This window comes from Pan paniscus, chromosome 1, assembly GCF_029289425.2.
Source record: "Pan paniscus chromosome 1, NHGRI_mPanPan1-v2.0_pri, whole genome shotgun sequence".
NCBI classification, from domain to species: Eukaryota; Metazoa; Chordata; class Mammalia; order Primates; family Hominidae; genus Pan; species Pan paniscus.
Window position 1 is genome coordinate 188,897,357 of NC_073249.2, and position 15,712 is coordinate 188,913,068.

At 48.6% G+C, this 15,712-nt stretch overlaps 1 protein-coding gene across 14 annotated transcripts in view; it reads left to right on the plus strand.

Annotated features, from left to right (window-relative positions):
* The window catches only part of INPP5B (inositol polyphosphate-5-phosphatase B), an 85,277-nt gene that overhangs the window by 5,827 nt on the left and 63,738 nt on the right, over positions 1–15,712 (plus strand). For 5 of the 14 annotated variants that reach the window (XM_034961597.3, XM_034961628.2, XM_055095192.1 and 2 more), the window contains 2 exons: positions 156–266; positions 8,881–9,021. In XM_034961597.3, coding sequence (XP_034817488.1) covers positions 156–266; positions 8,881–9,021 — 252 coding nt within the window. Of the gene's footprint in view, positions 1–155; positions 267–7,563; positions 7,655–8,880; positions 9,262–15,712 lie in introns of those variants that run through there. The other 9 variants (XM_034961608.3, XM_055095193.1, XM_055095190.2 and 6 more) reach the window with 6 other exon arrangements.

Consider the following 15,712-nt stretch of genomic DNA (forward strand, 5'->3'; position numbering starts at 1 on the left):
TTCCTTGTTGTCCCAGCAGCTGTCCCAAGTAAGTTGCTTAAGGGCTGAAGGGGCTTTGGGAGTCTGGGTTGCTGATTCTCCATTCTCAGGCTTAGGCTGCATCAAGCACTTAGCTCCTGGCAGCCAAGGGTTCATTTCCTGCCTCCTCTGTGCAGGCTCAGATGTGACCGTCCAGCTGGACACAGCAGAGCTTAGCCTCGTATTCCAGCTGCCCTTTGGTTCACAAACCAGGATGTTCCTCCACGAAGTTGCCAGGGCCTGTCCAGGTAGGTAAGACCCCAGGCTCCCTGGGGGTGGGTGGGTGGCTGGGTATTCACCTACCCACCCCAGTTGACTCTCCACCCTTTGGACTCTTATCCCATGGTTTCTGTGTCCTTTCGAAGCTGCTGGTGTAAAGCCATAGTGCCCCCAGGCTGCCAGCCAACCATGGTGTTTGCTTTTGTGTTTACAGTTTCTGGAGTTGAATGTTATCTACAGCAGGGCCCCTTTGCTCTCCTGGCTCTGGGCAGGGTTGCACAGGATAGGTTGTGACTGTGATGCAGAATCTCTTACAAGTTGGCAGACTAAGCAGCTTCCAGCGGCCCAACTTCCCTCTCTCTGCCACCCAAAGCTAGAACTCACAGCTAGAACCATCTGTCATATTGGCTCTCCTGCCCTTGAACCCTGCTGTCACTCACTGCTGCTGAGAAAATGGTCTAGCTTTGGGCTAGCAGTGAAATGTTAGTGGCCTTTAGGACAAAATTTGTTTAGAATGGGACATTAGCCCGGCAGGTAAAGGAGAGTTTGTGTACAGAGCAGAGGATTAGTCATAGAACATGCAAATTCAAGCTAACAGGTGCTGGGGCTTAAATGTTTACCCACCACTTTTAGCTGTCTTCTTTCAAGCTATCTCTTGTCTTTGTGGCAATGGGAGAGGGCTGGTCTTCTCTGTGGTCTTGCTGTGGAGCCTGAGCCTCCAGGGGCTTCACTTTATTTTGCTTGCTGTGCCAGGAAGGGGACTGCCCTTGGATTCAAACTAGGGGATAAGGGAAAAGGAAGCAGAAGAAACAGCTAGGCTTAGTAGCTTGCTCGTAATCCCAACTACTTGGGAGGCCAAGGCAGGAGGATCACTGGAGCCCAGGAGTTCAAGGCTACATTGAGCTATGATTGCGCCACTGCACCGCAGCATGGGCAACAGAGTGAGACCCCTGTCTCTAAAAAATAAAATAACAGGCCGGGCGCGGTGGCTCACGCCTGTAATCCCAGCACTTTGGGATGCCAAGGCGGGCGGATCACGAGGTCAGGAGATCGAGACCATCCTAGCTAACACGATGAAACCCCGTCTCTACTAAAAATAAAAAAATTAGCCAGGCATGGTGGTGGGCGCCTGTAGTCCCAGCTACTCGGGAGGCTGAGGCAGGAGAATGGCATAAACCCAGGAGGCGGAGCTTGCAGTAAGCCGAGATTGCGCCACTGCACTCCAGCCTAGGGACAGAGCAAGACTCCATCTCAAAAAAACAAAACAAAAACAAAAACAAAAGGAAGTAGAAACATGATTATAGAGCCTTGAATGCCTGGTTAAGAGGTTTATTTATTTTATTTATTTTTTTGAGACGGAGTTTTGCTCTTGTTGCCCAGGCTGGAGTGCAGTGGCGCAATCTCGGCTCACTGCAATGTCCACCTCCCCGGTTCAAGCAATTCTCCTGCCTCAGCCTCCTGAATAGGTGGGATTACAGGCGCCCACCACCATGCCTAGCTAATTTTTTTTTTTTTTTTGAGACGGAGTTTCGCTCTTGTCGCCCAGGCTGCAGTGTGGTGCTACGACCTTGGCTCATTGCAACCTCCGCCTCCTGGGTTCAAGCGATTCTCCTGCTTCAGCCTCCCGAGTAGCTGGGATTACTGGCGCCCACCACCACGCCCAGCTGATTTTTGGATTTTGGGTAGAGACACGGTTTCATCATGTTGGCCAGGCTGGTCTTGAACTCCTGACCTCAGGTGATCCGCCCACCTCAGCCTCCCAAAGTGCTGGGATTACAGGCATGAGCCACCACACCCAGCATAATTTTTTGTATTTTTAGTAGAGACGGGGTTTCACCACGTTGGTCAGGGTGGTCTCTAACTCCCGGCCTAAGGTGATCCACCCACCTTGGTCTCCCAAAGTGCTGGGGTTACAGGCCTAAGCCACTGCGCCCAGCCAAGAGGTTTAAAATTTATTAAGCAGGGGGAAATTTATCTCTAAATCTTAAAATAATAACATATTTTATGATTATTAATAGTAGTTGTAGGAGGTATAATAATAGAAATAACACCAAAGAGCCTGGGCTTTGAAGCTATACAGCCCCTTGAGTTTGAAACCCATCTCTGCCAGTACCTAGCTGTGCAACTTTGGACAAGCTACTTCACCTCTCTGAACTTTAGTTTTTGTAGGCTTCTGTATGTAATGAATACCTTATTCATGGGTTGTGACAATTAAATGAGATAACACATGTAAAAGTGCCTACCACATAGCAGGAACTCAGAAAATGTTTTTCCCCTCTACAAGAAGACTCGTAGCTCACATTCATTGTTGATTTGGCATGCGTTAGGCACTATTCCAAGAACTTTTCACACATTATCTCATTTACTCCTTTTAAAAAAATTTTTTTAAATTTAATGTTAATTTTATTTATTTATTTATTTATTTATTTATTTATTTATTTTTGAGACAGAGTCTCGCCCTGTTGCCCAGGCTAGAGTGCAATGGCGCGATCTCGGCTCACTGCAACCTCCACCTCCTGGGTTCAAGTGATTCTCCTGCCTCAGCCTCCCGAGTAGCTGGTACAGGCGCATGCCACCACGCCCAGCTAATTTTTTGTATCTTTAGTAGAGACGAGGTTTCACCATGTTGATCAGGCTGGTCTTGAACTCCTGACCTCGTGATCCACCCACCTCGGCCCCCCAATGTGCTGGGATTACAGGCATGAGCCACCGTGTCCAGCTTTTTTTTTTTTTTTTTTTTGAGACCAAGTTTCACTCTTGTTGCCCATCTGGGCTGGAGTGCAATGGCACAGTCTTGGCTTACTACAACCTCCGCCTCTGGGGTTCAAGCGATTCTCCTGCTTCAGCCTCCCAAGTAGCTAGGATTACAGGCACCTGCCACTATGCCTGGCTAATTTTTGTATTTGTATTTTTATTTTATTTTATTTTTTGAGACAAAGTCTGGCTCTGTCGCCCAGGCTGGAGTGCAGTGGTGCAATCTCAGCTTACTGCAACTTCCGCCTCCTGGGTTCAAGCAATTCTCCTGCCTCAGCGTCCCGAGTAGCTGGGACTACAGGCGCATGCCACCACGCCTAGCTAATTTTTGTATTTTTTGGTAGAGACAGGTTTTACCATGTTGGCCAGGCTGGTCTCGAACTTCTGACCTCAGGTGATCCGCCCACTTTGGCCTCCCAAAGTGCTGGGATTACAGGCGTGAGCGACTGTGCCTGGCCAACTTTTATATTTTTAGTAGAGATGGGGTTTTACCACGTTGGCCAGGCTAGTCTCGAACTCCTGACCTCAGGTAACCTGCCCATCTCAGCTTCCAAAAGTGCTGGGATTACAGGCGTGAGCTACCTTGCCCAGCCTCTCATTTACTTTTATTTATTTATTTATTTATTTTTTGTGAGACGGAGTCTTGCTTTGTTGCCCAGGCTGGAGTGCAGTGGCGCCATCTTGGCTCACTGCAACCTCCGCCTCTTGGATTCAAGTGACTGTTGTGCCTCAACCTCCTGAGTAGCTGGGATTATAGGTGCACGCCACCATGCCTGGCTAATTTTTGTATTTTTAATAGAGACGGGGTTTCACCATGTTGTTCAGGCTGGTCTCGAACTCCTGACCTTGTGATCTGCCCACTTCGGCCTCCCAAAGTGCTGGGAATACAGGTGTGAGCCACCGCGCCCGGCCTGGCCTCATATACTCTTTACCACGATCTTACAAGGGAAGTATTATCGATGTGTCCATTTCATAGATGAGGAAACTGAGGCTCAGAGAGGATAAGAGCGTTGCCTGAGTACCTAGCTGGTAAATGATAGCGCCAGGATTAGGCAGGATTATATAGTTCTACTCCAGGCCAGGCACGGTGGCTCATGCCTGTAATCCCAGCAGTTTGGAAGGCCTAGACGGGTGGATCACTTGAGGTTAGGGGTTCAAGACCAGACTGGCCAACATATAGTGACAGAGCGAGACTCTCTCAAAAAAAAAAAAAAAAAGTTCTGCTCCAGAGCCTGAGCCCTTGCGTGTTTTGCTCTAGTGCTTCCTTAGCTCATGGCACCCTCTCCCGTATAAACAGCCCAGGAAGGCTTCATGTAGGAGGTGAATTTTTTTTTGAGACTCCCTGGCTGGAGTGCAGTGGCATGATCTTGTATCACTACAACCTCCACCTCCCGGGTTCAAGCGATTCTCTTGCCTCAGCCTCCTGAGTAGCTGGGACTACAGGTGCCTGCCAACATGCCTGGCTAATTTTTGTGTTTATAGTAGAGACAGGGTTTTACCATATTGCCCAGGATGGTCTCAAACTCCTGACCTCTGGTGATCCGCCCGCCTCGGCCTCCCAAAGTGCGGGAATTACAGGCATGAACCACCGCGCTCGGCCAGAGGTGATATTTAAGCTTAGGCTAGAAGGATGAAGAAGAGTTTTTCCCCAGGCAGGCAACAAGGAGGAAAAGGGCTTGGCAGTCGGAGGGAAGGGCAGGACCTTTGGTGGGGACTGAACTTGGGGGAAGAGGAGGGTGTGGAGAGAGCTGAGCCAGGAGAGGTCAGCAGAGAGCATCTCATGAAGGGTCTTAGCTACCCAGCAAAGAGCTTGGACTTTGCCCTATAGCTTATGGGGAACCATTAAGGAATTTTATTTATTTATTTATTTATTTATTTTTTGATACGGAGTCTCACTCTGTCGCCCAGGCTGGAGTGCAGTGGCGTGATCTCGGCTTACTGCAAGCTCCACCTCGCAGGCTCATGCCATTCTCCTGCCTCAGCCTCCCGAGTAGCTGGGACTACAGGTGCCCACCACCACGCCTGGCTAATTTTTTGTATTTTTAATAGAGACTGGGTTTCACCATGTTAGCCAGAATGGTCTGGATCTCCTGACCTCGTGATCCGCCCGCCTTGGCCTTCCAAAGTGCTGGGATTACAGGCGTGAGCCACCGCGCCCGGCCGCCATTAAGGAATTTTTAAGCTGGAGAGTGATAAGGCAAGATTTGCAAGTTAGAAAAGTTCCTCTGGCAACCGGTATAGAAAAAGAGAACTAGAGCAGGGAGATAGGAATGTACTGGAATGGCTAAGGAATGGAAAATGAGGCTGGGACCTGGGAGAGCCCTGGTGATGGGAATGGGGAAGGAGGGATGGACTTGAAAAATAGAGAGGTCAAACTGATGAGAATGAAGGCACCATGGGGGCAGTGAGTTTGGGTCACGTTCACAACTTCATCCGCAGAGATAAGAACAGTGCCAGCCTGCAAGGTGGCTCACGCCTGTAATCCCAGCACTTTGGGAGGCCAAGGCGGGCGGATCACGAGGTCAGGAGTTCAAGACCAGCCTGACCAATATGGTGAAACCCCATCTCTACTAAAAATACAAAAAAATTAGCCAGGCGTGGTGGCACGTGCCTGTAGTCCCAGCTACTCGGGAGGCTGAGGCGGGAGAATCGCTTGAACCCAGGAGGCAGAGGTTGCAGTGAGCCGAGATCATGCCACTGCACTCCAGCCTGGGCGACAGAGCCAGACTCCATTTTTTTTTTTTTTTTTTTTTGAGATGGAGTCTGGCTCTGTCGCCCAGACTGGAGTGCAGTGGCACGATCTCGGCTCACTGCAAGCTCCGCCTCCTGGGTTCACGCCATTCTCCCACCTCAGCCTCCCGAGTAGCTGGGAGTACAGGCGCCCGCCAGCACGCCCGGCTAATTTTTTGTATTTTTTTAGTAGAGACGGGGTTTCACCGTGTTAGCCAGGATGGTCTCGATCTCCTGACCTCGTGATCCGCCCGCCTCGGCCTCCCAAAGTGTTGGGATTACAGGCGTGAGCCACTGCGCCCGGCCAAGACTCCATCTTAAAAAAAAAAGAACACCGCCTGTCATATAGCAGGCACTTAATAAATATTTGTTGACTGCAGGAGCAGAGGTTGGTAGCTATGAGAATGAAAGACAGGAGTCAAGGGTGACTTCTTTCTTTTAGGATTGGGTGTGTGTCTTGCAGTCCCCTTACCTGTCATCCTTCTGGGGTCCACACCACACCTGGGGTAACCAGCAGAGAAACTCTGTACCAACCAAATTCTCTGAGTGCTTGTCATGATGGGGATTTCCTCAGGGAGGGACCTGGGTTAGAAGGGACTCTCAGTATTGACAGACTCTTAGATATCCACCAGCCCAACTCTTTCATTTTACTAGAGGCACTAGAGGCAAAAGGAACTAGGTTTTTTCCACCCAGTCCTTGATGGATAATGTTGTACAGCACAAAAGGCCAGAGAGTGGAAGTGTCTTGGCTAAGAATCTACTATTAGAGAAACATCGGCTAACAAGAGATCACAGTTAGCTAACATTAATTGAGCACCTACTGTGTGCCAGACATTTTTCTAGATACTGAGACAATGCACAACAACTGTATTTCTCCGTTTAGTCTTCTGAACAATACTAAGAAGTAGATATCCTGTTTTACAGACGAGTAAATTGACACAGAGGAGGCAAGCAACTTACCCAAGATCAATCATCAGTTGAAGTAATAGGGGCCGGGTGGGGTGGCTCACACCTGTAATCCCAGCACTTTTGAGAGGTTGAGGTGGGCGGATCATGAGGTCAGGAGTTCGAGACCAGACTGACCAATATGGTGAAACCTCGCCTCTACTAAAAATACAAAAATTAGCCAGGCGTGGTGCCGTGTGCCTGTAATCCCAGCTACTCAGGAGTCTGAGGCAGAGAATCATTTGAACCCGGCAGGCGGAGGTTGCAGTAAGCGGAGATCACGTTACTGCATTCCAGCCTGGGCGACAGAGCAAGAGTTTGTCCCAAAATAAATAAATAAATAAATAAATAAATAAATAAATAAATAAATAAATAAAATAAAAATTGAAGTAATGGGACCAGGTTTGAAACTTCGGTTTCTGATGCCAAAGCCCTCGGAGTTCAGAGATTTCAGTGCAGATCCCAGGTCTGTCACTTCCTAAATGTGAATGTGAACACTACATTTTATTTTATCTATTATTTATTTATTTATTTATTTATTTATTTATTTATTTATTGAGACAGAGTCTAGCTCTGTCGCCCAGGCTGGGGTGTGGTGGTGCAATCTTGGCTCACTGCAACCTCCACCTCCCAGGTTCAGTTTATTCTCCTGCCTCAGCCTCCCGAGTAGCTAGGATTACAGGTGCCCGCCACCACACCCGGCTAATTTTTGTATTTTCTTTTTTTCTTGAGACAGAGTCTCACTCTTTCACCCAGGTTGGAGTGCTGTGGTGCGATCTCAGCTCACTGAAACCTCTACCTCCCAGGTTAGAGGGATTCTCCTGCCTCAGCCTCCCGAGTAGCTGGGACTACAGGCGCACGCCACCATGGCCAGCTAATTTTTTGTATTTTTTGTAGAGACAGGGTTTCACCATGTTAGCCAGGATGGTCTCGATCTCCTGACCTCGTGATCTGCCCGCCTCAGCCTCCCAAAGTGCTGGGATTACAGGTATGTGCCTGGCCCTACTATATATTTTATTTTTTCAGACCTTGGCTTTTTTATTTATACAATGGAAATATAAACTTGCCTTCTTCAATAAGCCAAGTTTTTTGAGGATCAGACGAGGCCAAGTATGGGTTAATAGTATGTAAATGCTGAAGACAACTTAAAAGCTGTGTCTGGCAGTGCCATAGTCAGGACTGGAACTCAAGTCTTCTCATATATCATGTCCTTGCACATCCCATTCAGTTCGGTCGGGTTCATGCAGCTCTACAAACAGAGCAGGCGGGATAGCAGAAGGGTTAAGAGCAACTGTTCCAGAGTCAGATAGTTTGAGTCAGAGGGTTTGAGTCAGAGACAGAGGTGACTCAAGAATTTCTAGGAGGGAGAGTGGCAGTCTGGTTAAGGGAGAAACAGAGGACTTGTCTTGATATATTTCATAGTAAACACACTGCTTACTTACGGCGTGTGTTTCTCTGGAGTGGGCTGCCAACTGCTGCTGGAGGTTATGGGTGGTGAAATCCTTCAACCCTCTGGCATCGGTTTGAATCCTCCACTCTGCTAGTCACTCTGCGACCTCAGACTTAACCTCTCTGAACTTGGTTGCCTTGTATATAAAATGGGGATAATAGGCCGGGGGTGGTGGCTCACGCCTGTAATCCCAACACTTTGGGAGGCCGAGGCAGGTGGATCATGAGGTCAGGAGATCAAGACCATCCTGGCTAATATGGTGAAACGCCGTCTCTACTAAAATACAAAAAATTAGCCAGGCATGGTGGCACGTGCCTGTAGTCCCAGCTACTCGGGAGGCTGAGGCAGGAGAATCGCTTGAATCCGGGAGGCAGAGGTTGCAGTGAGCGGAGATCGCTCCACTGCACTCCAGCTTAGGCGACAGAGCGAGACTCCGTCTCAAAAAAAAAAAAAAAAAAAAAGAAAAGAAAATTGGGATAATAGTTTCCTCCCTCATAAAAGGTGTGTTACGAGGAGTAGGAAGATAATATTTATACGAGGCACAGACCTTGGCACATAGTTACCGTGAGGTTCAAGGAATGGCGGTGGTCTGCCTTGGAATAGTACTTTTGTGTTCACAATTATTCTTGCATTTGAACCTCAGTGCGCACAGAACCCTTCTGTGCGCGGGAGAAACAGGGCGGGAGTCTCTTGGGATAATACAATCATGCAGAGCCGGCTCTTCAAGCCCGTGGCTCAGTCTGCCCCCATTTGTTCCTGCACAGGCTTCGATTCTGCGACCCGGGATCCTGAATTCCTGTGGCTGTCTCGGTATAGGTGCGCAGAGCTGGAGCTGGAGATGCCAAGGCCACGCGGTTGTAACTCGGCCCTAGTTACCTGGCCAGGGTATGCGACAATTGGCGGAGGCAGGTATCCGTCCCGGAAGAAACGGTGGGGATTGGAGGAGGCCCTGCCACAGGGGGCGGGCTCCGTTCTGTTTTGGGGCGGAGCGATGGAGAAGACAGGCTTTCGATTGATGGAGCGGGCACACGGGGGCGGGTTCGTCTGGGGGCGGAGCGCGCGGGACGGGCGGCGGGATGAGGAGCTTGAGGAAGCAGGCAGGGAAATGTCTGCCGCCGCCGGCTCTCGGGAGCGCAACACTGCAGGTCCGGCGGGCGGCGGGAAGCTGGGCTGGGGAGCTGGGCCGGGGGCGGCGGTGCGCCCGGCCCTCGGGTGGGCAGGGTCGGCGGTTTGGCCAGTGGACGCTCGGGGCGAAGACCAAAGTCCTGGTGGCCCTCTGGAGGCTGGGACACTGGGGCAGAAGTTCTGTGATGTTCTTCTCAGGCGTGCGTGACGAGGGTAGGCGGGTGGGAATGGGGTACTTGGGAATCCGGAGGCTGGGGTTTTAGTAAAGCTCCGTTCCGAACTCGCTGTGTGACCTCGGGCCACTCGCTGCCCCTCTCTGGGCCTGTTGCTCCATCTGAGCTTGCTCTTCAATCCTGACCTTCCGAGTTTGTCGCGTGGGGCGGGTGGGGGAGCGGTGCCCTGCCTACGATAGAGTCTTCCTTTGGGTGAGGTATGGTATGTGTTGGGGCTCTGTCAGTTCTCAGCCCCTGTGATGATAGCGCAGTGTACAGGGCTGGAGTCTTGGGGAGCCCTGTCTACTCTGGGACTAGAGGCCAGGATGAAGTTACAGGTTATAAAGGGACTAGGTTTTTTCCCACCCAGCAGTTGGTGGATAATGGGGAGCACAGAAGGCCAGTTGCTGAGCAGGAGCTTGTCGTTTGGAGATGGGAGGCTCAGGGCTGAAATTTGGGTGAGTCCGTGCTCTGGGAGGACCTGCAGACCTGTCTTTTTTTGTCCAGCTCCAGGGTTTTCTGCAAGGGCCCCTGGTGCTTTTTTCCCCTGGGTGTGTCCGTGAGGCTCCATTTATGTGTGAGCTTTGGCATGACCCCTAGTACCTATTTGTGACAGTCATTTGCCAGCAATGAAGAGCCTGTCAAGTAGCTGTGTAAAGTGTGGGCCAGCCCTCCACTTGTTCTTACAAGGCTTGGAAACTATGAGGGGCAGGGAGGAGTGGCATGTTGCACAAGAGTTTGTAAACTGAGAGGAAACGAGGTGAGCAGAGGACTTCCTCGGTGCTTGTTTCTCCTTCATTGCAGCCATCACAAGGTGCGATCGGAGCGCCTGATGGTGCTGATAGTTTGCATCTTCCTTGGGCTTATCTCAGAGTTCACTATCACTAGAGTTTCCATGACATTCTGGGCTATGGTGCTGGGACGGGTGAGAGTTTAAGAGCACCTCATCTCCTTGCCCCTTCACAAGAGACTGCCAGAATCCAGACAATTGGCGGAGGACAAGGCCAATGGCAGCAGAAAGAGGTGGGTGCTGTGTTCTCAGCCAGTACACCAGAGCCAGGCCATGCAGGCACTTCATTCCCTTAATCTTCTGTGACAAGTCAGGCCAGCTAGCTCTGAAGCCAGTTAGCTGCCCCGACTGAGAAATGTGCAGGGATCTCAATCTTTCATTTCCTTTCAAAAAACAGAGACTAGCCATATGCTGGAGAGGAATTATTGTTACGGTTTCGGTTTTATTTTTATTTTAAAATAATTTGAAAGCTGAACATGGTGGTGCGTACCTGTAGTCCCAGCCACTTGAGAGGCTGAGGTGGGAGGCTTGAGCCCAGGAGTTTGAGGGTGATGTGCACTATGATTGATCCTGTGAATTAGTTGCTGCACTCCAGCCTAGGCAACATAGTGAGACTGTCTCTAAAATAAATAAATAAATAGTTTTAAAAATGTTGTCAGCCAGGCGTGGTGACTCATGCCTGTAATCCCAGCACTGTGGGAAGCTGAGGCGGGTGGATCACCTGAGGTCAGGAGTTCGAGACCAGCCTGGCCAACATGGCGAAACCCTGTCACTACTAAAAATACAAAAATTAGATGGGCGTGGTGGCAGGTGCCTGTAATCCCAAGTACTCTGGAGGCTGAGGTAGGAGAATTGCTTGAACTCAGGAGGCAGAGGTTGCAGTGAGCCGAGATCGTGCCATTGCATTCCAGCCTGGGAGACGGAGCAAGACTCCATCTCGAAAAAAAAAAAAAAAAATTTATCTTAAAATACCTACAGTAAGTGGGGTGACACTATTAATTGCTAAGTTGCTGCTGCTAAAATTGGTAAGAAATGATATCAAGCCCCTCAGTTCTATTTGGGTTATCTGTTTCCAGAGTTATTATGGCCTCAGAGGAGAGTTACATCTTCTATAACAGGTAGGAAGAACCCTTTGGGCTGCCTTTGGATGTCGATACAGGCCCCAAGGGAAACAGAGGAGTAGATTGTTTTTTCCTATATGCATATGATCAAAATACCCACTTTTTGATAGCTTAGAGAACCCAAAGCAAACGGTTGCTTAAAAATGCTGTTTCTGGCTGGGCACGGTGACTCATGCCTTTAATCCCAACACTTTGGAAGGCTGAGGCGGGCGGATCATGAGGTCAGGAGTTCGAGACCAGCCTGGCCAACATGGCGAAACCCTGTCTCTACTAAAAATACAAAAATTAGATGGGTGTAGTGGCACATGGCTATAATCCCAGGTACTTGGGAAGCTGAGGTAGGAGAATCGCTTGAACCCAGGAGGCAGAGGTTGCAGTGCGCTGAGATCGTGCCACTGCACTCCAGCCTGGGAGACAGAGCGAGACTCCATCTCAAAAAAAAAAAAAAATTTTTTTTTTAATCATAATACCTACAGTAAGTGACTGGGTGACACTGTTAATTGCTAAGTTGCTGCTGCTAAAATTGGTAAGAAATGGTATCAAGCTCCCCAGTTCTGTTTGGGTCATCTCTGTTTCCAGAGTTCTGGCCTCAGAGGAGAGTTACATCTTCTATAACAGGTGGGAAGAACCCTTTGGGCTGCCTCTGGATGTCGATACAGGCCCCAAGGGAAACGGAGTAGTAGATTTGTTTTTTCCTATATGCATATGATCAAAATACCCACTACTTGATAGCCTAGAGAAACCAAGGCAAATGGTTGCTTAAAAATGCTGTTTTTGGCTGGGCGTGGTGGCTCATGCCTAATCCCAGCACTTTGGGAGGCCGAGGTGGGCGGATCACGAGATCAGGAGTTCAAGACCAGGCTGGGCAACATGACGAAATCCTGTCTCTACTAAAAATATAAAAATTAGGCCAGGCACAGTGGCTTATGCCTGTAATCCCAGCACTTTGGGAGGCTGAGGCAGGCGGATCACAAGGTCAGGAGATCAAGACCATCCTGGCTAACACGGTGAAACCCCATCTGTACTAAAAATACAAAAAAAATTAACTGGGCATGGTAGTGTGCACTTATAGTCCCAGCTACTCGGGAGTCTGAGGCAGGAGAACCGCTTGAACCTGGGAGGCAGAGGTTGCAGTTAGCCGAGATCGCGCCACTGCACTCCAGCCTGGGCAAGACTCCATCTCAAAACAAAACAAAACAAAAAAACCCCCAAAAAACAGAACTTAGCTGAGCATGGTGGCAGGCACCTGTAATCCCTGCTACTTGGGAGGCTGAGGCAGGAGAATCAGTTGAACCCGGGAGGTGGCGATTGCAGTGAGCTGAGATCGCGGCATTGCACTCCAGTCTGGGTGACAAGAGCAAGACTCTGTCCCCCCAGAAAAAAAAAAAGCTGTTTTTGATGCACGGCAGGAGAAACAAAGGCACCCCTCAGGAGCTGGCAGTCTGACTGAGAGGGGTCTGATAATACGTAGATAGAGGTAAGAGAGTATAGGGTTGGCCCAGCAGGACAGTGTTCCTTGTAGCGTGAGCCAAGGGCATAGAGCACCTTCGAGGCCCAGGCATTTTGGGGGATAGGTGAATCTGGTCTTCATTCTTTGCCTTTGCATTAATAGAGATAGGAATGATCTTTGATGATTCTTTCAAAATGTCCTTTCTTTTCTTTGATTTGTCTCTGCTGAATTCAGGAGTGTTAGGCTGAGCTTGGTAGAGATTATAGTAGAAAAATGAGGCCGGGCGCAGTGGCTCACGCCTGTAATCCCTGCACTTTGGGAGGCCAAGGAGGGCGGATCACGAGGTCAGGAGATTGAGACCATCCTGGCTAACATGGTGAAACCCCGTCTCTACTAAAAATACAAAAAAATTAGCCGGGCATGGTGGTGGGCGCCTGTAGTCCCAGCTACTCGGGAGGCTGAGGCAGGAGAATGGCGTGAACTTGGGAGGCAGAGCTTGCAGTGAGCTGAGATTGCGCCACTGGACTCCAGCCTTGGTGACAGAGCGAGACTCTGTCTCAAAAAAAAAAAAAAAAAAAAGAAAAAGAAAAATGAAATGGAGCTAGTTTCAGACTGGAATCCACGTCTTCAGGTTCAGACCAGTGTCTAGGAGGTAAGTTGTGGTGTTGAAGTCAGGTAATGCTTTTGGTTGAGTGGCAGCTTGTTCACGTGATTCTCTTGCCAAGCCCAGCTTGCACTGACTTTAGATTGGTAGTTGAATCGGTAGATTGGTAGGAGTCTTTCTGCTCCTGCACTTATTTAACTGCTCCTTTTTTTTTTGAGACGGAGTCTTGCTGTGTCACCAGGCTAGGAGTGCAGTGGCACGATCTTGGCTCACTGCAACTTCCACCTCCCGGGTTCAAGTAATTCTCCTGCCTTAGCCTCTCGAGTAGCTGGGACTACATACATGCACCTGCACGCCACCACACCCAGCTAATTTTTGTATTTTTAGTAGGGACGGTGTTTCACCTTGTTGGCCAGGATGGTCGCCATCTCCTGACCTCGTGATCTGCCCGCCTGGGCCTCCCAAAGTGCTGAGATTACAGGCGTGAGCCACCGCGCCTGGCCTCACTGTTCTTAACATCTTTTTTCTTTTCTTTTTTTTTCTTCCTAACCACTAGATGACCAGGGATGCTGTTAACTTCCTTTTGCAGCTTTTTCTTTCCTTAAAAAGAGTGAAGTCTGATTTGGGAGAAATACCTCATTATTTCCATCTAGCAACTGAAGTTGCTCTTATTCAGAAAACCCCATTGAGGATCCTGCACAGGGCCCAGTACTTATCCAAGTCAGTCTGTAAAATGTTCACCTGCATTGCATCCTGGGTACACGCAAAACCTGGAGCTGTGTTGTGGAGGGTTTTGAACTATGCACTAAAAAGGAAATGGCTACTCAGAAGTCCCACAGGGGCCATTCTGGGCTATTTTAACAAAGCAGTAATAGCAAATACATTTTGTTTTTTTTTAATCCAAAGTTGATTAGAAATGAGCCAGCTTCGCCGGGTGTGGTGGCTCAAGCCTGTAATTCCAGCACTTTCAGAGGCCGAGGTGGGCGGATCACAAGGTCAGGAGTTCAAGACCATCCTGGCCAACGTGGTGAAACCCCATCTCTACTAAAATATAAAAAATTAGCTGGGCGTGGTGGCGTGCGCCTGTATCCCAGCTACTTGAGAGGCTGAGGCAAGGGAATCACTTGAACCTGGGAGGCGGAGGTTGCAGTGGGCTGAGATCACGCCACTGCATGCCAGCCTGACGACAGTGAGACTCCGTCTCAAAAAAAAAAAGAAATGAACCAGCTTTGTAGTAACTCAAATTTACAAGGGGATGTGTTTAAGTATTTTTTCTTCTGGACCCAGGAAACAAAGTATTAAAGTCTGTCATGCCAGTGAAAGGAAATTAATGCTATTTATATCTCAGGGTAACATAAAGGGTAACCTAGTTTACCAGAGTAGAAGCCAGAGAGCATGTTAGCAAAATAGCCCCCGGGGTGGTTTTCTCTCTCACTCTCTCTTTCATCTTGTTTTGTCAGTACTAATAGGTAAAACTTGAGTGACCAACATATCCTTTTAGCATGGAGAAAATAAATTTGCTTTTGTTTATCTTAGAGAACAAATATTGCCCATCATTTCCACCGTTGTGGGAAGCTCTGCAGGCTCCTAAGTAACTTATTTTAAGTCACTTTGTTTCCTTAAACAAAAGAGAACTGTATTTGTTTTTCTTCTTCCTTTTGTTGTTCCCCTCTCCATTTTCCTTCTTTGGGCCATTTAATCCAGTTTTATGTTTCTAGTACAAGAGAACCCCCTAAAGATTCTTTTTTTCTTCTGAAAACAGTTTGTTTTGGAATTCTACAGTTATTGTTGAGAGCAAGTGAGGTGACCCACAAACACTCAGTTAGAAGTGGAGCTTTGAACAGAAAAATCCTCAGGGAGGGACAGTTCAGGAAGAGGGAGGCATCAATATATTTATTAGAGGAAAGATACTGTACTGTTGGAGGATAGATGCTAGCTGACTTGCATGTTTTTCTTTGCTACTTAAAATATACTGTTAGCCCGGCACAGTGGTGCGCACCTGTAGTCCCAGCTACTCGGAGGCTGAGGCAGGAGTCTTGCTTGAGGAGTTCCAGACCAGCCTGGGCAACATAGTGATATCTCTAAATTTAAATAGATAAATATATAAAATAAATTACGCTCTAACAGTTTTGTTATTGGTGATCCATACATGAACTGAAGCTAGCAAATATGAATGAGAAGAGACTTTCTTTCTTGGAATGCCAATGATGAGAATTTAAACAAAGTGGATGTCAAAAGGCCTGGACATTTTTCTTTTTCTTTTCTTCATGGTTCCTTGGTGCACTATTACTTTC